At 39.6% G+C, this 21392-nt stretch overlaps 2 protein-coding genes and 1 long non-coding RNA gene across 3 annotated transcripts in view; 1 reads left to right on the forward strand and 2 right to left on the reverse strand.

Annotated features, from left to right (window-relative positions):
• Positions 1-3117, reverse strand: part of LOC309493243 (SLAM family member 8-like) — a 47398-nt gene extending 44281 nt beyond the window's left edge. Inside the window, exons 1-3 of the mRNA XM_082162400.1 lie at positions 2948-3117; positions 1661-1969; positions 1025-1288 (exon numbers count right to left, since the gene is read on the reverse strand). Coding sequence (XP_082018526.1) covers positions 1025-1288; positions 1661-1969; positions 2948-3011 — 637 coding nt within the window. The 5' untranslated portion in view covers positions 3012-3117. The remainder of the gene's footprint in view (positions 1-1024; positions 1289-1660; positions 1970-2947) is intronic.
• Positions 1-21392, forward strand: part of LOC309493376 — a 166596-nt gene that overhangs the window by 84156 nt on the left and 61048 nt on the right. The window lies entirely within an intron of this gene.
• LOC309493143 (SLAM family member 8-like) lies at positions 6398-8709 on the reverse strand. Its single transcript, XM_082162232.1, has 3 exons — positions 8415-8709; positions 7380-7688; positions 6398-7007 (listed from the first exon to the last, which is right to left on the reverse strand). Exons 1-3 carry the CDS (start codon positions 8476-8478, stop codon positions 6721-6723), a joined length of 660 nt encoding a protein of 219 aa, XP_082018358.1. The 5' UTR covers positions 8479-8709; the 3' UTR covers positions 6398-6720.

Genomic DNA, 21392 nt, shown 5'->3' on the forward strand with positions numbered 1-21392 from the left:
GTTAATGTAAACCAAGTATTGAGGTCTCTTTGTTCGGGTGGTTACCAAATTATTAATATAGTGTAGATGTGTCATCTAATATCTACGTTGTTATTAACTTAGAAATTTCTAAATAAAGCATACACTTTAAATGCATGGCAAAATTCAATGTTGTTTTAAAGAGTATTGCAAAGTAAAAGTAGAAATTACTCAACAAATTCTAACTAGCCTAGTTAAAGTTACTTATTTTCTTTGTTAATTGTACTTAACTTGGTTAACTTAACTTGAAATTTGGGCTACTTTAAATAATCTGCATGCAACTTGTAAAAGGAAACATTAAAGTTTACTTTTTTTTCAGTGTGTGATATTATAGTGACATCCAGCACTTAATGTGACAATCAGATATTCTGAAGAATGAAGAAAACACATTGTGAGCGTAAGATATTAACTACAGTGTTATTCAGACTCTCATAGACATTCACAATCAGCTTATGAAACAATGGCAACATGCTTCATACTGCAGTGCATGATGGGTGCCAGCAAAATCCACTCATGACTCCCAGCATGCATTGCAGCATGAATAAATTATGCATTTGTATTCTATTACTATTTAGATATAAAAAAAATCACATTTCCATTGTTGAGGTTTGTGAGTGCGTCTCAATTTTTACACAAGAGATGTTGTAGCATTTTTGAAAGATCTCACACAGATATCTTCATTTTTCTTTCTTTATTAATGCTTCAGCTTCATAATTATGAATACTTAAATACTCTTTAAACCCAAAATGTCTGAGCCAACCGTATAAAATACCTTTTTGTAATTAATACCAGGTTGTAATTAATTTTATGTACAAATCATGATGAAAGAAATAGGCTAGCGAGATCATTTTAGGGCAATGTAACCAATATACACACATAACCTTGCCATTCTAAGGGTGTCAAAAATAGTTTTTTAGTGGTCATTACTTATTTTAAAATATATAACATTTTTAATTGTATAATCCTTATTAATACTTGAGAATTTAAGTATTCAACATTTTTACACAGAATCTTGAAACCTTCCCTGTACACACTACAGTCTGGATCGTGTGCTTGATGCTGACGGTGTTGTTGGCGGTGCAGGTGAGTGTAGCGCTCTCTGCTGGACGACGGCTGATGTTCAGGTTCTGTCCAGTCTCCACCAGATCTCCACTCCAGCTGTAGGAGGGATTCGGATCACCGGACGCCAAACACCGAAGATGAAACACACACATGTTTTTTGACTCCAGCCAGGAATTATTGAACTCAATCTGTACATCTCTGAGGAGATCTGGAGGAGAATAATATACAAAATCAAATACATTTACATTTTGAAAATAAAGGTTATTTTTGGTATCTATGGTTCCATGAAAAACCTTTCACATCCATTGAACCTTAATTGTACAAAAGGTTTTGTTTTGGGTTTTTTTTTTATAGTGGAAAATAGTGCTTTACTCTATAACTGTTCACTGAAGATTCTTCTATGACATCACTATAAAAATTCGCTTTTTGAATCATTCATTTTAAAGGTGTTCGGTTTCCTTCATAAAGGAACTATTTAACTTCAGCTAAATGACTATAGACTTATTTAACTCCAGTTATTGAATGTTTATGTGTGTTTACATTAACAGCATTGACAGGATGAATATCCAGTTAAACTCACCATGAACATGCAGCACAATGACTTTTGTTGGAAGTTGACCAAATTTGTTTTCTGCAATAATAGAGAAGCTTCCAGAATCCTGGAGTTTCAGGTCTTCTATTGTTATACTAATATTGTCCTTATACATCTTTAACCTTTCATGAAATAATGGACGTTTCACCAGTTTGATCTGATCTTTCTCATACTCAGCAAATCCAATCCCATTATATATCCACTGCACTTCAAGACCTTCTTTTGTATAATCAGCAGTTAAATCCAGTGAGTCTCCGACAGCTTTGTGCACCTGAACATCTGGATCAGCTCGTGACACTACAACACACAACAAACAACTCTGGTTACAAATCAACGCAAAATCATGTCATATTTTTCACATTCAACATAAGATAATTAGTTTGGCAACAACATCATCAGAACCAATGAGAAAAAGGGAACAGAGATGGCAAATGTTAAATAAACCATCAAAAGAAGCTCACGGCATTTGAGGTGAGGGTTTATCATCACAGACCATCTCACACTTCTCACTCACTCTAATCTTCTTAAGAGCAGAATAAGAAAACAGAAAAAATAATAACTTTATTCCCACCGGATATCTGCATGTCAGACTCTAGCGCATGGCCTGTAATGGTTTATAATGTATATTTGCACAATGACTCATGATCTGCATTTTCGGCTCATTGTTTCGGGTGTCCATTCTCGCTCAATAAAGGAAGTGTTTCGCACCCCCTCCTCCACCCACCATCACCTCATCAGTGCCACTTGTTTTATAAATGTAGCACATAAAAAAAAAAAAAAAGTATTTCATAGCAATGAATGCCAAGTGAACTTAAAACCCAGCAATAACAAACAAAAAAAGTCATTAATGCTGGTTGCAACAGAATAACGGTCGGTAACATTCGGCCACTTTCTGTAAAGATAAGGCTTGAGGTTTCCTGAGCTGAACTTTTCTTTTTTTCTCACCGATGAAACACAGATAAGACTTAAACACATGGTGTGATCATTTGCGTCTAAATAAGGGTAAAATACATTTCAACTTAAATAACATCCTTTAAAAAATGCAGTGCATTAAGCATTCAGTAACATAATAAATACACAGTTAATTCAAGTTACTATGTCAAACAGATTTACACACATATACAAACATAAACATAATATAGATGTACACATGTGTCTGTATAAATGTAACCAAGAGCAGTTTTTCAGATGCATATCCGTACACACCAAACACAAATAAGGAAGTGTCTTACAGTCTGTTGAGACATTAACTGAGATGTTTCTGAAGATACTCACCCTGGAGAAGGAAAAGCAGGAGAACTGCTAAAATGGAGCAGCGGGACTCTTGAAAGATGTTCATGTCCGGACGTTTAGACGACAGACTGAGGCATCAGAGAAACACAGAAGAGAGGAAACGACTTCCTCAGTTCATCACGCTGAGTTATTCGTGTCTCTCAGTTTGTGCACATTTGACCACAGCTCTGTGGCTGTTCTGACACTAATAATTGTGTACAACATTTAACAACACAAGAGACATTTAAGTTTCAAGTTTGTATTTATTTATATAGCACATTTAAAAACAGCAAATATGGCTGACCAAAGTGCTGAACAAAACACAAGAGACAAGGACAAACCACACATTCATGACAAAAACTCACAATGAATTAAAAGCTAAAGAACAAAAAAAAGTAGGTTTTAAGAAAAGATTTAAAAATAGTTAAAGACTGAGCCGATCTGATGTTGATCTGGGGACGGACAAACGTGTCTTATCACCAGACCTCAGGTTTCATGTGGGATTGTGTGGACAGAGTAGCTCGGACAAATAGCTTCTGCCAGATTATGTAAAGATTTAAAAACAAAGAGAACAATTTTAAACTCAATTCTAAAATACACATGCAGCCGATGCAGCGATTTCAAGATAGGAGAAACATGATCAAATTTACGTTTTCTTTTGAGGAACTTTGCAGGAGCATTTTGTACTAATTGGAGACGAGGAATAGAGTATTTGGACATGCCATAGTAAAGAGAGTTACAATAATCCAAACGAAAGCGGAATTTAAAGCGGAAGATGATATAACGGCAGCCCACATTATTTTGGGTATAGGCCCATTTTTTAGCCCATTATCTCTTGTTTTGTTGATTGTTATTACACCCCACTGTGGTGTGCAGTGCACAGGAGAACCACACCACAGGGGGCGCCATTGTGCCAAAAATAATTATTTGAAAATCTCCTTTGATAAAACTTTTTAAACATGTTAGTCTGTGCAGTGTGGATTGGCCTTAACCCCTCTTCCAGAAGCAGCTATATTCTTCCCAGTAGGAATGGGTAGTTTGAGACCCAGTGTCGACACACGTCTCGAGTTTTTGACGTACTGGTGCATCGAAACACTGTTCCGGAGCATCGCTTGACATGAGGCTATCACGTGACCGGTGGAAATAAAGCTTTGTTGCCTCACTGACACTGACACGTCACGCTGGGCTCAAATACAAAGCGTGTCGATTGCGCTTTCCCATACCCGCTATCCATTTAGTGCAATATTATAATTATATCGGTCATGCCTGTATGCATATAGCTTTGTTTAAAGTGGTGTATTGTTGTTATTCTTGAATAAAATATGTAATTGCTTTTGTATTTGTGTTTCTTAACAATGTGCATGTTTGTTGTTTCGTAAGGAACAATGAAAAATCACATATTCCTAATGTATTGGCCTGTAGGAATTTTTACTGACCACCAGATGGCGAAGTAGAGCGTTGTGTCAAAAGCTTCAAAGCACAAACACAGTTTGTTGTAAAAGTCTCACAAAAGCCTCGTCTGGCACACCCCTACTTTCAGGCCAGGCTCAACCCTGCTTAGCTTCAGTGTGTGTGTGTGTGTGTGTGTGTGTGTGTGTGTGTGTGTGTGTGTGTGTGTGTGTGTGTGTGTGTGTGTGTGTGTGTGTGTGTGTGTGTGTGTGTGTGTGTGTGTGTGTGTGTGTGTGTGTGTGTGTGTGTGTGTGTGTGTGTGTGTGTGTGTGTGTGTGTGTGTGTGTGTAAAAGCTTCAGGTCGATCGCTGCTGGCTTGGGCTGTGGGTTTCCTCAAGCATCCCATATAGCCTACATCTGGCTTTCCAGGCATAGATCAGCATGGGTGTCTTTTACATGTTGTTCATTGGCATTTAGTTGCTCATCTCCACTATGTTGTGCACAAAAGCACATCCTATAGGAATAATTGACAGGCCACACCCGATGGTAATGCGGCCATGACACGAGGCGGATCCGTTGTTTTGATCACCATTCAGTGTTTGTGTTCACACTACAGAGTGTTAAAATAACACTGAAGCACTGCTGGAGTTAATTAAAGTATTCAGTGGTGATTGGCCATTAGTGGCACCTGATGCTAATGACTAAAATCACTGAAAAAAAGAGGAACAAACGTGAAGTCACCATTATGCTGATCAGTGTGTCCCGTAGTTGGGCTCTTGATTTCTTATGCAAGTCTTTTCTTTGCCTATTTTAACTGACTTAACTGTGTCAAATCAGCTGACATCATCGTGAAGTGGTCTGATACACTGATCAGAAGTGTGCTTTATCAATAATACATTTCAATATAGGCGTGGCGAGATGAAGCCTCATGACGTATTGAAGCTTTTCAGCCAAGTGGTTCACAAAAGGGTTTGTTTCTCGAGGCTTCATTTGCTCACACCACCTGGTGGTCAAAGAGTGTAAAACAAGCAGATCCATTACAGATGGCCTGATGTGATCTTTGACACGCTGTATTTTGCACCAGTTAAGGCTTAGAAATAACGGTGAAGAAAACACAGATTTAAAAAACAAAGTAAATTCTATATTAGTATTCACTTTAAACTTGTAGAAATTAAAGTGTAAATATCAACATTATAAAATGAAGTTAAACCTACTCAACTTTCTGATACTGGTGTTCCCATCATGCACTGGGGCATGGATGATTAATAAGGTTGCATCTTTCATCATTGCTTTTGTTGTTTGGTTTAGTGTTTTGTGATATCTGGAGTTCATCTTCTACTCAAAATGAAACATTCATACTAAAAAATGATCCATCGAATGTTACTGTTAATGTAAACCAAGTATTGAGGTCTCTTTGTTCGGGTGGTTACCAAATTATTAATATAGTGTAGATGTGTCATCTAATGTCTACGTTGTTATTAACTTAGAAATTTCTAAATAAAGCATACACTTTAAATGCATGGCAAAATTCAATGTTGTTTTAAAGAGTATTGCAAAGTAAAAGTAGAAATTACTCAACAAATTCTAACTAGCCTAGTTAAAGTTACTTATTTTCTTTGTTAATTGTACTTAACTTGGTTAACTTAACTTGAAATTTGGGCTACTTTAAATAATCTGCATGCAACTTGTAAAAGGAAACATTAAAGTTTACTTTTTTTTCAGTGTGTGATATTATAGTGACATCCAGCACTTAATGTGACAATCAGATATTGTGAAGAATGAAGAAAACACATTGTGAGCGTAAGATATTAACTACAGTGTTATTCAGACTCTCATAGACATTCACAATCAGCTTATGAAACAATGGTGACATGCTTCATACTGCAGTGCATGATGGGTGCCAGCAAAATCCACTCATGACTCCCAGCATGCATTGCAGCATAAATTACGCATTTGTATTCTATTACTATTTAGATTTGAAAATGTTCATATTTCCATTGTTGGGGTTTGTATGATGAGTGTGTCTCAATTTTTACACAAGAGATGTTGTAACATTTTTAAAAGATCTCACACAGATATCTTCATTTTTCTTTATTTATTAATGCTTCAGCTTCATAATTATGAATACTTAAATACTCTTTAAACCCAAAATGTCTGAGCCAACAGTATAAAATACCTTTTTGTAATTAATACCAGGTTGTAATTAATTTTATGTACAAATCATGATGAAAGAAATAGGCTAGCGAGATCATTTTAGGGCAATGTAACCAATATACACACATAACCTTGCCATTCTAAGGGTGTCAAAAATAGTTTTTTAGTGGTCATTACTTATTTTAAAATATATAACATTTTTAATTGTATAATCCTTATTAATACTTGAGAATTTAAGTATTCAACATTTTTACACAGAATCTTGAAACCTTCCCTGTACACACTACAGTCTGGATCGTGTGCTTGATGCTGACGGTGTTGTTGGCGGTGCAGGTGAGTGTAGCGCTCTCTGCTGGACGACGGCTGATGTTCAGGTTCTGTCCAGTCTCCACCAGATCTCCACTCCAGCTGTAGGAGGGATTCGGATCACCGGACGCCAAACACCGAAGATGAAACACACACATGTTTTTTGACTCCAGCCAGGAATTATTGAACTCAATCTGTACATCTCTGATGAGATCTGGAGGAGAATAATACGCAAAATCAAATACATTTACATTTTGAAAATAAAGGTTATTTTTGGTATCTATGGTTCCATGAAGAACCTTTCACATCCATTGAACCTTAATTGTACAAAAGGTTTTGTTTTGGGTTTTTTTTTTATAGTGGAAAATAGTGCTTTACTCTAGAACTGTTCACTGAAGATTCTTCTATGACATCACTATAAAAATGTGCTTTTTGAATCATTCATTTTAAAGGTGTTCGGTTTCTTTCATAAAGGAACTATTTAACTTCAGCTAAATGACTATAGACTTATTTAACTCCAGTTCTTGAATGTTTATGTGTGTTTACATTAACAGCATTGACAGGATGAATATCCAGTTAAACTCACCATGAACATGCAGCACAATGACTTTTGTTGGAAGTTGACCAAATTTGTTTTCTGCAATAATAGAGAAGCTTCCAGAATCCTGGAGTTTCAGGTCTTCTATTGTTATACTAATATTGTCCTTATACATCTTTAACCTTTCATGAAATAATGGAGATTTCACCAGTTTGAACTGATCATTCTCATACTCAGCAAATGCAATCCCATTATATATCCACTGCACTGCAAGACCTTCTTTTGGATAATCAGCAGTTAAATCCAGTGAGTCTCCGACAGCTTTGTGCACCTGAACATCTGGATCAGCTCGTGACACTACAACACACAACAAACAACTCTGGTTACAAATCAACACAAAATCATGTCATATTTTTCACATTCAACATAAGATCATTAGTTTTGTCAACAACATCATCAGAACCAATGAGAAAAGGGGAACAGAGATGGCAAATGTTAAATAAACCATCAAAAGAAGCTCACGGCATTTGAGGTGAGGGTTTATCATCACAGACCATCTCACACTTCTCACGAATTCACTCTTATCTTCTTAAGAACAGAATAAGAAAACAGAAAAAAAAAAAAAAAAAATTTATTCCCACCAGATTTCTGAATGTCAGACTCTAGCACATGGCCTGTAATGGTTTGTAATGTATATTTGCACAATGACTCGTGATCTCTGGCTGTATTTTCAGCTCATCGCCCCTGTGTCCATCCATGCTTTACAAATGAAGTGTTTCACCCCCCCTCCTCCACTGCACTCTTGCTTACATATTCTTCCATAGCACTGAATGACAAGTGAACTTAAAACCCTGAAATAACATAAATTTTGTAACATACAATGCTGGTTGCAACAGAATAACAGCCGGTTACATTTGGCCACATTCTGTAAAGATATAAGGCTTGAGGTTTCCTGAGCTGAACTCTGTATAAATGTAACCAAGAGCAGTTTTTCAGATGCATATCCGTACACACCAAACACAAATAAGGAAGTGTCTTACAGCCTGTTGAGACATTAACTGAAATGTTTCTGAAGATACTCACCCTGGAGAAGGAAAAGCAGGAGAACTGCTAAAATGGAGCAGCGGGACTCTTGAAAGATGTTCATGTCCGAACATTTAGACGACAGACTGAGGCATCAGAGAAAAACAGAAGAGAGAAAACGACTTCCTCAGTTGATCACGCTGAGTTGGCCAATTTGTGTCTTTCAGTTACCTTACGAGAACGGTTCTCTCGTACTGCGTTGCAAACGCTATGGGAAACTCCTTTCTCGAGAATTATTGAAGCCTTTATTTTAAAACGCATTGCAGCTGCACAGCTAGAGCATCATAGCTCGAGTGCTAGCGAGCTGATTGGCTGTGCTGCAGCAACTGCACGAACCTGTGGCGAGTCGGCAGAGGCGAGCGGTCCAATCAGAGAGCTTGGCACCTTGCCAGCCTCCAAAATAGGCGTGGCTGAAGAGTATAAATTCAGAGAAAACTTGCCACATGACAGATTTAATCTTTTTCAGCTGGAGCTCTGTTTATCACCTTGTTTCGCTGACTTACCGGATAAGAAGCCTTCTCGCCGTCGAGCAGCCCTTCAGCGGAACAACTTCAGCGTCTGGCATTCCTCGCCCAAGCTGATTGTTTCCCTGTGGCATCTGACGAGATATCCTTTAAAAGCTTTCTATCTAAAAGAACAGAGCGTGTTGTTTCAAATGCCGCTCCCCATCTGCGAATCCTGCGGGATTCCCCTTCACAACTCGACCCCGCCCCCCATGTAATCCCAGCAATATATGCTACATTCCCCAGTCCCCTCTTCTCAGGTGGCTGATGTTGATGTTGATGTTGCAGTCAATGGGCCTGTTACATAACACGCTCGCCTGCAAACAGACTTGAATTTTAATATACTCGTTTTACGGTGATGCAAATAAAGCACAAAAGGGAGCTCTTTTCTGTCTGCCTCACATGTAGGTTACTTGCCCACTAAAAAGTGCACACCCCTACACACGAGCACTGTTGCCACAGTCTTAAACTTTCCCCTAGCTCACGCTGGAAGTTTAATAAACGTAGCGTGTGTGTCTACTGTAATGTAAGCACCCCTACACTCAAACACTGTTTCAACAGTCTCACCTGTCAGGTCGAGCCCCTGAGTCTGGGCGCTTCGCCTTCAGATGTGATCCAACCACTGGCTTATCGGGCTTTGGCTTGGCAGGCCATTCCTGAAGTGTCAGATTGGGTGATGATATCAAAATGAATGGTTACTCGCTTCAATTCGCCCACAGACCTCCGCGCTTTCGCGCTATAACTTACACTTCAGTAGGGAGCACTATGGCTCATGTCCTCCGCTCCGAAGTATCGAGTCTTGGATCGAGTCTTGGGTCAGAAGTCCTCTGTCAATGGTCATTGGATCCCCTACAAAAACCTCCAGTATTTACTATTTATGATTCACCACTTGCCACAGTACCACACTTCAAATATCTTGGCAGTTATTTATCTGGTGATTGTAGCGTGGATCAAGATATTCAACACAGGATCAAGCAGGCTGCATCTTCATTCGGGAGATTGAGGAAAAGAGTGTTTAGCAATGCTAATTTACATCTACACACAAAGATTGCTGTTTATCGGGCAATCTGCCTCACCACTCTCCTGTATGGTTGTGAAACATGGACCATCTATGCTCGACATCTGAAAATGTTGGAATCTTTCCACATTAAATGCCTGCAGCATATCCTCAAAGTGACATGGCAAGGTCGAGTGCCACATATTGAGATCCTGAAAAAAAAAAAAAAACTGTTGGAGTATAGAAGCAACCCTAATGCTCTACCAGCTCAGATGGCTTGGTCAGGTTGTGAGATTGCCGCCAAGTCGCCTTCCACGTAAGATACTCTACGGTCAATTACATCTTGGCTCCCGATTTGCAGGCGGTCAAAAAAAGAGGCTGAAAGACCAACTAAAAGGCTTTCTTAAGAAGTGTGTGATAAAGCCCACGTCCCTGGAAACTAGTGCAGCGAATCGCATGCTCTGGCAGCAATTCTTTCAGAATGGAGTACAAAGCTACGAAGACAGGAGAACTGAACATCGCCTGACTAAAAGACATCAGAGAAAGCAAGCCATGCTTGTTCCTGCCCCCTTAAGGCCATCAGGAGAAACTTTTACATGTCCTGTCTGTCTTTGATGGACTATACAGCCATCAAAGAACCCACAAATTATAGGAGAAGTCATCATCGGATGACGATGGACTACCCAGAAGAAGAAGAAGTGTGTGTGTGTGTGTGTGTGTATAAATAACAAATAGGGGAAAGGAAACTACAGATGACTAGGTCTGAAACCCTGTGATTAAGAAGGAATCATTATTACCTAGCAACAGAAGGGCTTGTCTAAAAAGAACCAATCAAATTATGTAATGTTTCATACCATTTTGCCATACCCCTTTTTCTATAAAAACTGCTGTATTTGTGTTTTCGGGTGGGATTCTCATTGGAATTTGTCTGAGATCCTCCGGCCTTGCTTCTTGGTAGAGATTCCCTGAGAACTGCTCGTGAACTCTTCCGGCCGTGATTAAAGCATTTAATGGACATTTGCTGAAGTCTGTTTGTCGATTATTCCTGTGCAGGAAGTAAGCGAGTTTAGCGAAGCAAGTTACCCACTGCACAATGTGACGTCGGAGTGACGTCTTTTCTATGTCATTTTTGGACGTCCAATTTCGGTCCACTCAAGGGGTTGTTTTGTAACGCCAGGCAACGTCTTTTTTCGACGTCTACCGCAAGTCTAATGTTGACGTCCATGGGACCTCCGTGTAAGGGCTAGTTATAGTCTAAATGTGGTCGGTTGTGGACGTCTTTTCAACATCAAATTAAGACTAATTTTAGACGTCGTTTTTATACAACTTCTATAACTGTAGTCCTATGTTTCAAAAGGGTGGAGGATGTTTTCTGTACCATGTATTTACATTTACGCATTTGGCAGACGCTTTTATCCAAAGTGACTTACATTGCATTACACATTTACATTCCTATCAGTTCTTGCTTTCCCTGGGAATCGAACCCATGATCTTGGCGAATGCAAGCGCCAACGCTTGTTTGAGCTATACAGGAAAGCTGTATTAATTTTCCTCAGCTGCAAGTTTCAACAGGAAATGCATTACACCTGTGTCTGCGTCTCCAGTTATCACCTGCCGCTGAGACAATCAAATGGAGTTTTTGGAAAATGAGCTTAAATAATTATAAATAATCTGTATTCATATGTATTAATCATGTTGATAACAACAATGTTGATATTTGCAAATAAAAAAAAATACATATTAATCATGTACATTTCCTGCACCTGTCATAGACCTCCAAAAAAATTACCCAGTTCAAAGGTCAAATGTTGAACGTCAATATGACGTCCAAGTTGGGTCATGGTTGGACTACCAAATAGTGGACCTAGTTTGGACGTCGAATAGATGTCCAGAATTGGTCATGGACCGACGGACACAATATAGATAGGATCTTTCTGGGCTTTCTTCAGGGCTGGGAGGGACACACCGCTCCTCTCCTCAGATGCGGACACGGCCTTGACGATCAGGTCGCGGACGCCTGGTCCTGTTCTCTTGCGTTTGGCTGCTGGTTTCTTCTCGGTCACAGATGCTGGAGCGGTTTCTGCCATGATCTCTGAATAAATCTGGACTCACACAATCCGACTGTGATCGACAATAAGCTGCTGCCCATTTAACCGCAGCATGAGAACCGTGTAGACTCAACTCTCCCTTCTCTCTCTCTCTCTTCCTCTCTCTCTCTCTCTCTCTCTCCCTCCCCCCCCAGAAGCGGACAGTGTGTTTTCTCCGCTCATGTTTGGAGCAAAACTGAAGTGGTAAAATAGTTTTGGGGAGTAAAAACGACATACACATCGAGTAGAGACATTGAACTTTATTAGGAACCCAAACATCTGGAACGTGTGGATTCACTGTAACAGATTTGGGCCGAATCTGGGCCGACACTATGTTGCTGTCTGGGTTGGAATGTTATTTGTTGTTTAAAAGACACTTTACATTTTGATTGTGTCCGTATATTTACATGTGATTGCTGATTATCGTTCATGGAAGTATTCATGCTATTTTCACGTATTAATTTACTTTATAAAGAATCAAAGAACGTTCAAGCTGCTTCTCTGTGTCTGTTATCGGATATTTGTGCTGAACTAGTTCACAACTGGCATCCCCAAATTGGTTGGTTCTTACTTTATTAAGAGTGTTTATTTTGCTAGGATGCTGTGTAATGACTGAACCAAATAATCATATAAAAGGATGGTTAAAAAATGACAATATATTCAGAATAAATTGCTTTTGTTTGACATTAAACCTTTTTTATCTTATATATATATAATTTTGCACTTGTGAAAGTGAAACTAACTACCTACCGTTTTTGTTTGTGTGTGTGTGTGTGTGTGTGTGTGTGTGTGTGTGTGTGTGTGTGTGTGTGTGTGTGTGTGTGTGTGTGTGTGTGTGTGTGTGTGTGTGTGTGTGTGTGTGTGTGTGTGTGTGTGTATGGGGAAGGTGCATTGTTGGTGAGGCTTAACATGCAGTGCCCAAATAACCTCGTGGCTCATATAAAGAGCATTCAAACAAACATGACGCCAATCACTCGTCTGGTATTATAACATCTTAACTGACCAACATCACATCATTAATAACCCATAACACTGATCTGCAGCTTAATAAAGAATGAATAATACTTTGAATAACATTACCGATCTGAATAACACAGAACGACCTCTACAGGACATGTCCGGGCATGCACGTGTGACACGGACGCATAACTCTGTTCAGATCACGTTTAACACAAATGTACCGGTAATCAAATTGGTTACTTTGAGGTCAGTGACTAACATCGTCATTACATCTGCAGTAATCACCACGAACAAACAGGAATCAACAACTCTACAGCTGACAGCTCGCACAGATCACACACACACAGCAGAGAGCGGCAGCTCAACTAACTACTGTACACTACACTGACGGCATATTACCATGACCACGGTTTCATAATAAAAGTCTTCTTTTTCTTCTTGTTTTTTGGCAGATTACTACTTTTGTATTATACCGCCACCAACTGTACAGGAGTGTGTAATACCATGAACTTCATAGAGTCTTAGGCTTGAATTAGTTTAAAATAAAATAAAAACATTATTTTCATTATTCCAGTATTATTAAGAAAAATAAATAAAGCGTCAAGTCTCTCCCTTTTCATACCCTGTTCTTCAATCATGTATTGAGCATAATAAAAGTCCCTTCTGAATGAGCCTTTAAAGGTGCAGTGTGTGATTTTTAGCGGCATCTAGTGGTGAGATTTGCGAATTGCAACCAGCCAATAACTCGCGGCCTTTCCTTCAAATTGCAAACTCGAATGAGAAACTACGGTGGCCGACGTAGGATCGGAAGATGTCGTCGTCTGAGTCAGCAGAGAGTAGCAAGTCAAGCAATGAGGTTTCTCTATATTATATTTTATATTAAATTATATTTACTTAATTATTCAGTAAAACCACATGTTATTGCGATTGTTATTTTTACTTACAATCGCAGAGGTGGGGGTACAGGGCTTCTCGTTTCTAACAACTGCAAATACTCCGCGCTCTCTTCTCTATGCAACAACAACTCATTTGAATATCATGCTATTACACTTACAACTCCCATTAAGATCCATTTTGTAGTCATTTATCGCCCCCCAGGTCAGCTGGGTAACTTTGTAGATGAGCTGGATGTGCTGCTGTCCACTTTCCCTGAGGACGGCACCCCACTTCTAGTCTTCGGTGACTTCAACATTCATCTCGAAAAGCCACATGCAACAGACTTCACCTCTCTCCTAGCCTCTTTCGATCTCAAACGACTCATCACCGCAGGTACTCACAAATCAGGCAACCAACTGGACCTGGTTTACACACGCAACTGCACCACAGACAACATCTTGGTGAGACCTCTCCACGTTTCAGATCATTTCCTCATTACTTTCAGTCTACAACTCTCTACCCCTGCACCACCACCCCCACCACCAGTCACTTTCAGACGAAACCTGCGCTCACTTTCCCCCTCCCATCTTTCCTCTGCCGTGTCATCCTCTCTTCCCCCACCCTCACAATTCTCATCTCTGGATGTGAATACCGCAACGGACACCTTATGCTCCACTCGAATCTCTTCTCTAGACATTATCTGCCCTCTCTCCTCCAGGCCAGCACGCGCTACTCCCTCTAACCCCTGGTTATCTGAGGTTCTTCGGGAACACCGGACCGAACTCAGGGCAGCAGAGAGGAAATGGCACAAATCAAAAGACACATCTGACCTGAGTATGTATCAATCTCTCCTCTCTTCCTTTTCTGTTGATGTTCATGCTGCAAAATCTTCATACTTCCACAACAAGATCAACAGCTCCTCCAACACACGATTACTCTTCAAGACATTCAACTCTCTCCTCTGTCCACCTCCACCACCACCCGCCTCCTCCTTAACTGCTGACGATTTTGCGAACTTCTTCACCAACAAAACAACAGCTATCAGTAGTCAGTTCTCAGCTCCACACACACAGGAACCCAGACCGACCCCTTCCATAGCCAATATCCCTCTGTCCTCCTTTTCTTCGCTAACCGAGGAAGAAGTATCTACACTTCTCCTCTCCAGTCACCCTACCACCTGCCCTCTTGACCCCATCCCCTCACACCTTCTACAAGCCATCTCTCCCACACTTCTACCATCACTCACACACATCATCAACTCATCCCTCCATACTGGCACCTTCCCTACAGCATTCAAGCAGGCTCGGGTTACTCCACTGCTCAAAAACCAACGCTAAACACATCATTTGTAGAGAATCACAGACCTATCTCTCTCCTTCCATTCATTGCGAAGACACTTGAAAGAGCTGTCTTCAACCAACTAACATCCTTCTTGTCTCTAAACAACCAGCTGGATGTCAACCAATCTGGCTTCAAGAAAGGGCATTCAACTGAGACTGCATTACTGTCAGTCACAGAAGCCCTACGGATCGCAAAAGCTGCTTCCAAATCTTCAGTCCTCATTCTCCTGGATCTGTCTGCTGCCTTCGACACGGTGAATCATCAGATCCTTCTGTCCACCCTCTCATCACTGGGCATCACAGGAACTTCACTCCACTGGTTTGAGTCCTATCTCACAGGTAGGTCCTTCAAGGTCGCATGGAGAGGTGAGGTATCCAGAGCACATCAGCTGACCACAGGTGTTCCCCAGGGTTCAGTTCTTGGTCCCCTCCTCTTCTCCATCTACACCACATCACTGGGACACATCATACAGGCACACGGTTTTTCCTACCACTGCTATGCTGATGACACGCAGCTCTTCCTCTCATTTCAACCAGATGATCCCACAGTAGCTGCACGGGTCTCAAGCTGTCTGGCGGACATCTCCACATGGATGAAGGAACATCACCTGCAGCTCAACCTGGCAAAGACTGAGCTTCTCGTCCTCCCTGCCAATCCGTCTCTACAGCACGACTTCACCATCCAGCTAGAGTCATCATTAATCACCCCATCAAGATCGGTCAGAAATCTTGGAGTAACGTTTGATGACCAGCTGACCTTCACTGATCACATTTCAAAGACAGCTCGATCATGCAGGTTTGCACTGCACAACATCAGGAAGATCAGGCCTTTCCTAACTGAGCATGCAACGCAACTTATCGTCCAGGCCCTGGTCATCTCTAGGCTCGACTACTGCAATGCTCTTCTGGCTGGACTTCCAACATGTGCAACCAAACCCCTACAGATGATCCAGAATGCTGCAGCTCTTCTTGTCTTCAACGAGCCCAAGAGGGCCCACGTCACTCCTCTGTTCACCTCTCTGCACTGGCTACCTCTCGCTGCTCGCATCAAGTTCAAGGCACTGACGCTTGCTTACAGATCCATCACAGGCTCAGCTCCCTCCTACTTTCACTCACTCCTACGAGTCTACATCCCTACCAGACACCTACGATCGGTCAACGAGCGACGTCTCGTGGTTCCATCACAGAAAGCCACAAAATCACTTTCCAGAACATTCTCATTCACAGTTCCATGCTGGTGGAACGCTCTCCCCACCCTCATCCGGAATGCAGAATCCCTGACAACATTCAAAAGACAGCTGAAAACCCATCTCTTCCGTGAGCACTTAACCTTATAAAAAAAAAAAAAAAAAAAAAAAAAAAATCCTTTCCCTTTGAAACATCACTTATCAGGCTTATGCTACTCTGAATAATACCTGAACTTCGTATTTTGAGCACTTCTTGCGTTGTTGTTGTTTTTGCCTCTTTATGATGACTCGCTGAATTTTTGTCCTAATTTGTAAGTCGCTTTGGATAAAGGCGTCTGCTAAATGACTAAATGTAAATGTAATGTAAATGTACTTGTTTATCATTGTATTAGTCTTTTATTCACTGACTTTACCATAGCTTGTTTCCATGCTAGTTAGTATAAGATAAGAGCATCAAAGCAGCTAACTTAGGTAAGGGGAAATAGCTAACGTTACGATGTCCGAGGCGTCGTTCAGACAGCATGTTTTTCTCCACGTTTGCCGCGTCAGGGACAACCTGAGTATTCTGCTGCGTCTTTTTCTGCTGCTTCTCATTCAAGTTAGTAACGAAACGCGCTCTGTAGCGCTCTGTTCGCTGTCGGCCACGGTAGAAACATGACGTCACAGTATGTCGACCTTCATAAGGGGGTGGCCGCGGTTATGTAGATATAAATGACTCATTGTAAGGTAAAACATAACGGTTCATTAAGTGAGGTCTTAAAACACCACTGAAAACATAGTTATGGATCTTATATTGCATTTCTGTCAATAGATCCTCAGAAATATCACACATTGCACCTTTAATACATGCATCGAAACAAGTGTTCCGGAGCATCGCTTGAAATCACGTGACCGGTGGAGATCGTTACCTCACTGACACGTCACGCTGGGCTCAAATACAAAGCGCGTCGATTGCGCTGTCCCATCCATTTAGAGCCATATTATTATTATATCGGTCATGTCTTTATGTATGTAGCTTTTATTTTTTTATTTTATTTTTTACGTGGTGTATTGTTGTTATTCTTGAATTAAATATGTAATTGATTTTGTATTTGTGTTTCTCAACAATGTGCATGTTTGTGTTGTTTTGTAAGGAACACACAAAAAAATGGTGCAACGAAAAATCACATAGGACTAATTTATTGGCGAAGAGGGTGAAAAGACAAGTTTGATGCGAGTAAAAATGAAGAACAGAAAGTCTTTATTGTCATTGTATTGTGCAAAATACAATGAAATTAGAAAAACTCGATCACTACACACACACATACACACACACACCGCCATTTTGCTAATGACATGCTTATTAAATATACAAATAAACCTTACAATGACATCCCCAATGAACAAAGCATTGAATGACACAGTTGGTGTGTGTGTGTGTGTGTGTGTGTGTGTGTGTGTGTGTGTGTGTGTGTGTGTGTGTGTGTGTGTGTGTGTGTGTGTGTGTGTGTGTGTGTGTGTGTGTGTGTGTGTGTGTGTGTGTGTGTGTGTGTGTGTGTAAAAGCTTCAGGTCGATCGCTGCTGGCTTGGGCTGTGGGTCTCCTCAAGCATCCCATATACGTATGGCTTTCCAGGCATAGATCAGCATGGGTGTCTTTTACATGTTGTTCATTGGCATTTAGTTGCTCATCTCCACTATGTTGTGCACAAAAGCACATCCTATAGGAATAATTGACAGGCCACACCCGATGGTAATGCGGCCATGACACGAGGCGGATCCGTTGTTTTGATCACCATTCAGTGTTTGTGTTCACACTACTGAGTGTTAAAATAACACTGAAGCACTGCTGGAGTTAATTAAAGTATTCAGTGATGATTGAAAATAATCTGCATGCAACTTGTAAAAGGAAAAATTAAAGTTGACTTTTTTTTTCAGTGTGTGATATTATAGTGACATCCAGCACTTAATGTGACAATCAGATATTGTGAAGAATGAAGAAAACACATTGTGAGCGTAAGATATTAACTACAGTGTTATTCAGACTCTCATAGACATTCACAATCAGCTTATGAAACAATGGCAACATGCTTCATACTGCAGTGCATGATGGGTACCAGACACCGAAGATGAAACACACAGATGTTTTTTAAAAGTAAATTTAGTCATGTTGAAAATAAAGGTTTTTTTTTTGGTATCTATCGTTCCACGAATAAACTTTCCATTGTTTGTTTTTTTTATAGTGGAAAATACTCTTTACTCTAGAACTGTTCACTGGAAGATTCTCTGACATCACTGCAAAAAATCCCTCTTTGAATCATTAATTTTAGTTTCCTTCACAAATGAACTATTTAACTTCAGCTAAATGACTATAGACTTATTTAACTCCAGTTCTTGAATGTTTATGTGTGTTTACATTAACAGCATTGACAGGATGAATATCCAGTTAAACTCACCATGAACATGTAGCACAATGACTTTTGTTGGAAGTTGACCAAATTTTTTTTCTGCAATAATAGAGAAGCTTCCAGAATCCTGGAGTTTCAGGTCTTCTATTGGTATACTAATATTGTCCTTATTCATCTTTAACAGTTTGAGAAATAATTGAGATTTTTATCTTCTTTTTTTTTTCTTTTCTTTTTTTTTGCGAATTCAAGTCCATTATATTCCCACTGCACTGCAAGACCTTCTTTTGGATAATAAGCAGTTAAATCCAGTGAGTCTCCGACAGCTTTGTGCACCTGAACATCTGGATCAGCTCGTGACACTACAACACACAACAAACAACTCTGGTTACAAATCAACACAAAATCATGTCATATTTTTCACATTCAACATAAGATTAATTAGTTTGGCAACAACATCATCAGAACCAATGAGAAAAAGGGAACAGAGAAGACAAATGTTAAATAAACCATCAAAAGAAGCTCACGGCATTTGAGGTGAGGGTTTATCATCACAGACCATCTCACACTTATCACGAATTCACTCTTATCTTCTTAAGAGCAGAATAAGAAAATAGAAAAATAATAACTTTATTCCCACCGGATATCTGCATGTCAGACTCTAGCGCATGGCCTGTAATGGTTTGTAATGTATATTTGCACAATGACTCGTGATCTCTGGCTGTATTTTCGGCTCATCGCCCCTGTGTCCATCCATGCTTTACAAATGAAGTGTTTCGCACCCTCCACTGCACTCTTGCTTACATATTCTTCCATAACACTGAATGAAAAGTGAACTTAAAACCCTGAAATAATATATCATTGTGTAACATGCAAGGCTGGCTGCAACAGAATAACGGTCGGTTATATTTGGCCACTTTCTGTAAAGATAAGGCTTGAGGTTTCCTGAGCTGAACTTTTCTCGTCTCACAGATGAAACACGGATAAGACTTTAAACACAACATGCTTGATCATTTGCCTCTAAATAAAGTTTAGGGGCAAAAGCAAAAAAGCATTGCGTTTAACATATTTAGTTACATAGGCATATTTAATAAACACTTGATCCATTAATACTAACACTTTATCTTTATCTTCTATTCTATATTCATTTTTGTAAAAGTACATGTACTGCGTTAGATTAAACTGAGAAGGGTCATAGCACTTGCATATCGTTGTCCTATTGTTAGTTTCACTGCTTCTATTGTTCTCATTTGTAAGTCGCTTTGGATATAAGTGTCTGATAAATGAATAAATATAAATGTAAATGTAAACAAACATTTACACATTTCATTTATTTTAAGTTGCTATGTTGCTATGTGTGCTATAACTTTAAGTCTATGACCAAAATGGATAGAGGTGGGAATCGTTCTACCTAAATTTATCACTGTAAGTCTTGAAGTTAATCAACATTTAACATTGTTGCCTGTATATTATATACAAATTGCAAATGACAAAGATGCATATTAGTCAATGGGTTCTTGATTTACATTAGAGGGAAACTGTGGAAATCGTTCCAGATGTTAGCTGCGACTCCCATCACTCATGACGGGAGCATGCCTATGTTCCCACAGCCCTATGTTCCCACAGCCTTATGTTCCCACAGCCCTATGTTCCCACAGCCCTATGTTCCATCATTTCCACGTTTTTTATTTTATTTTTATTTTTTTATTTTTTTATTAGGCCCTGTGTTCCCACATTTCCTTTATCATCAGTTTGCATCAGATTTGATCCCCATTTCTCCCAATTTGGTAATCACTTACACTAATAACCCTAACCCTAACCTTTTGGTGACTTGGTGCTTCCTGCTTAACTAAGTTAACTGTGAGAACATATGGTTGTGGGAACATAAGGCCTAATTTTCGAAATTTTCAGTAAAAAAAAATTCTTAGAAATGTGGGAACATAGGGCCGTGGGAACATAGGGCTGTGGGAACATAGGGCTGACCCCCTCATGACAACCTATTGGGTTTTTCTCCTCATCCTCTGTTAATGCAGACGAGCACATTAATACACAGACTTCCATGGGCTGAAAAATAATATATATATTTAAAGAATTCCTCACTAAATGTTATTATTGGAGGGGTTTTAAGTCTTGTAAATGTAAAGATGCAAGTGCTAGAAGACACACAAGATAATTCAATTCGGGATTTGCACTCAAAGAAGAAAGCTGCGTCTCAAAACTGAATTGAGTTTCTTTCTTTCGTTAACCGAACCACAAAAGACAAACATAAATCACTCACAGTTCATGACTGAATAAGTTTTGTAACTTTAATAAGTTGATTTATACAGTGAGGATTATACAGTGTTATTTTACATTTGATTGTTCATATGAATACTGTTATAGCCTACCTGAACATCGAAGCACTGTTTATATAATTTGTTTCATTTTGTATTTATTTGTGCTATTGCTTATAATTTGTTTATTTGTACTTTTTTGTACTTTACTTGAACTTTACAGGCGAGGAGTTTGGCTGTGGTATTGAAACTGGAATCGACAATGTTGAAATGGCACTGGAAGGCCTATCTAAAACTTTGGTGGCTCATTAAAAATGGGAAAGACAAATACTCAATTTATTAAAAATATATTAATTTTTTAACGGCACCAACA

Source organism: Leuciscus leuciscus (genome assembly GCF_965113295.1).
Source record: "Leuciscus leuciscus genome assembly, chromosome: 2".
In the NCBI taxonomy this organism is placed as follows: domain Eukaryota; kingdom Metazoa; phylum Chordata; class Actinopteri; order Cypriniformes; family Leuciscidae; genus Leuciscus; species Leuciscus leuciscus.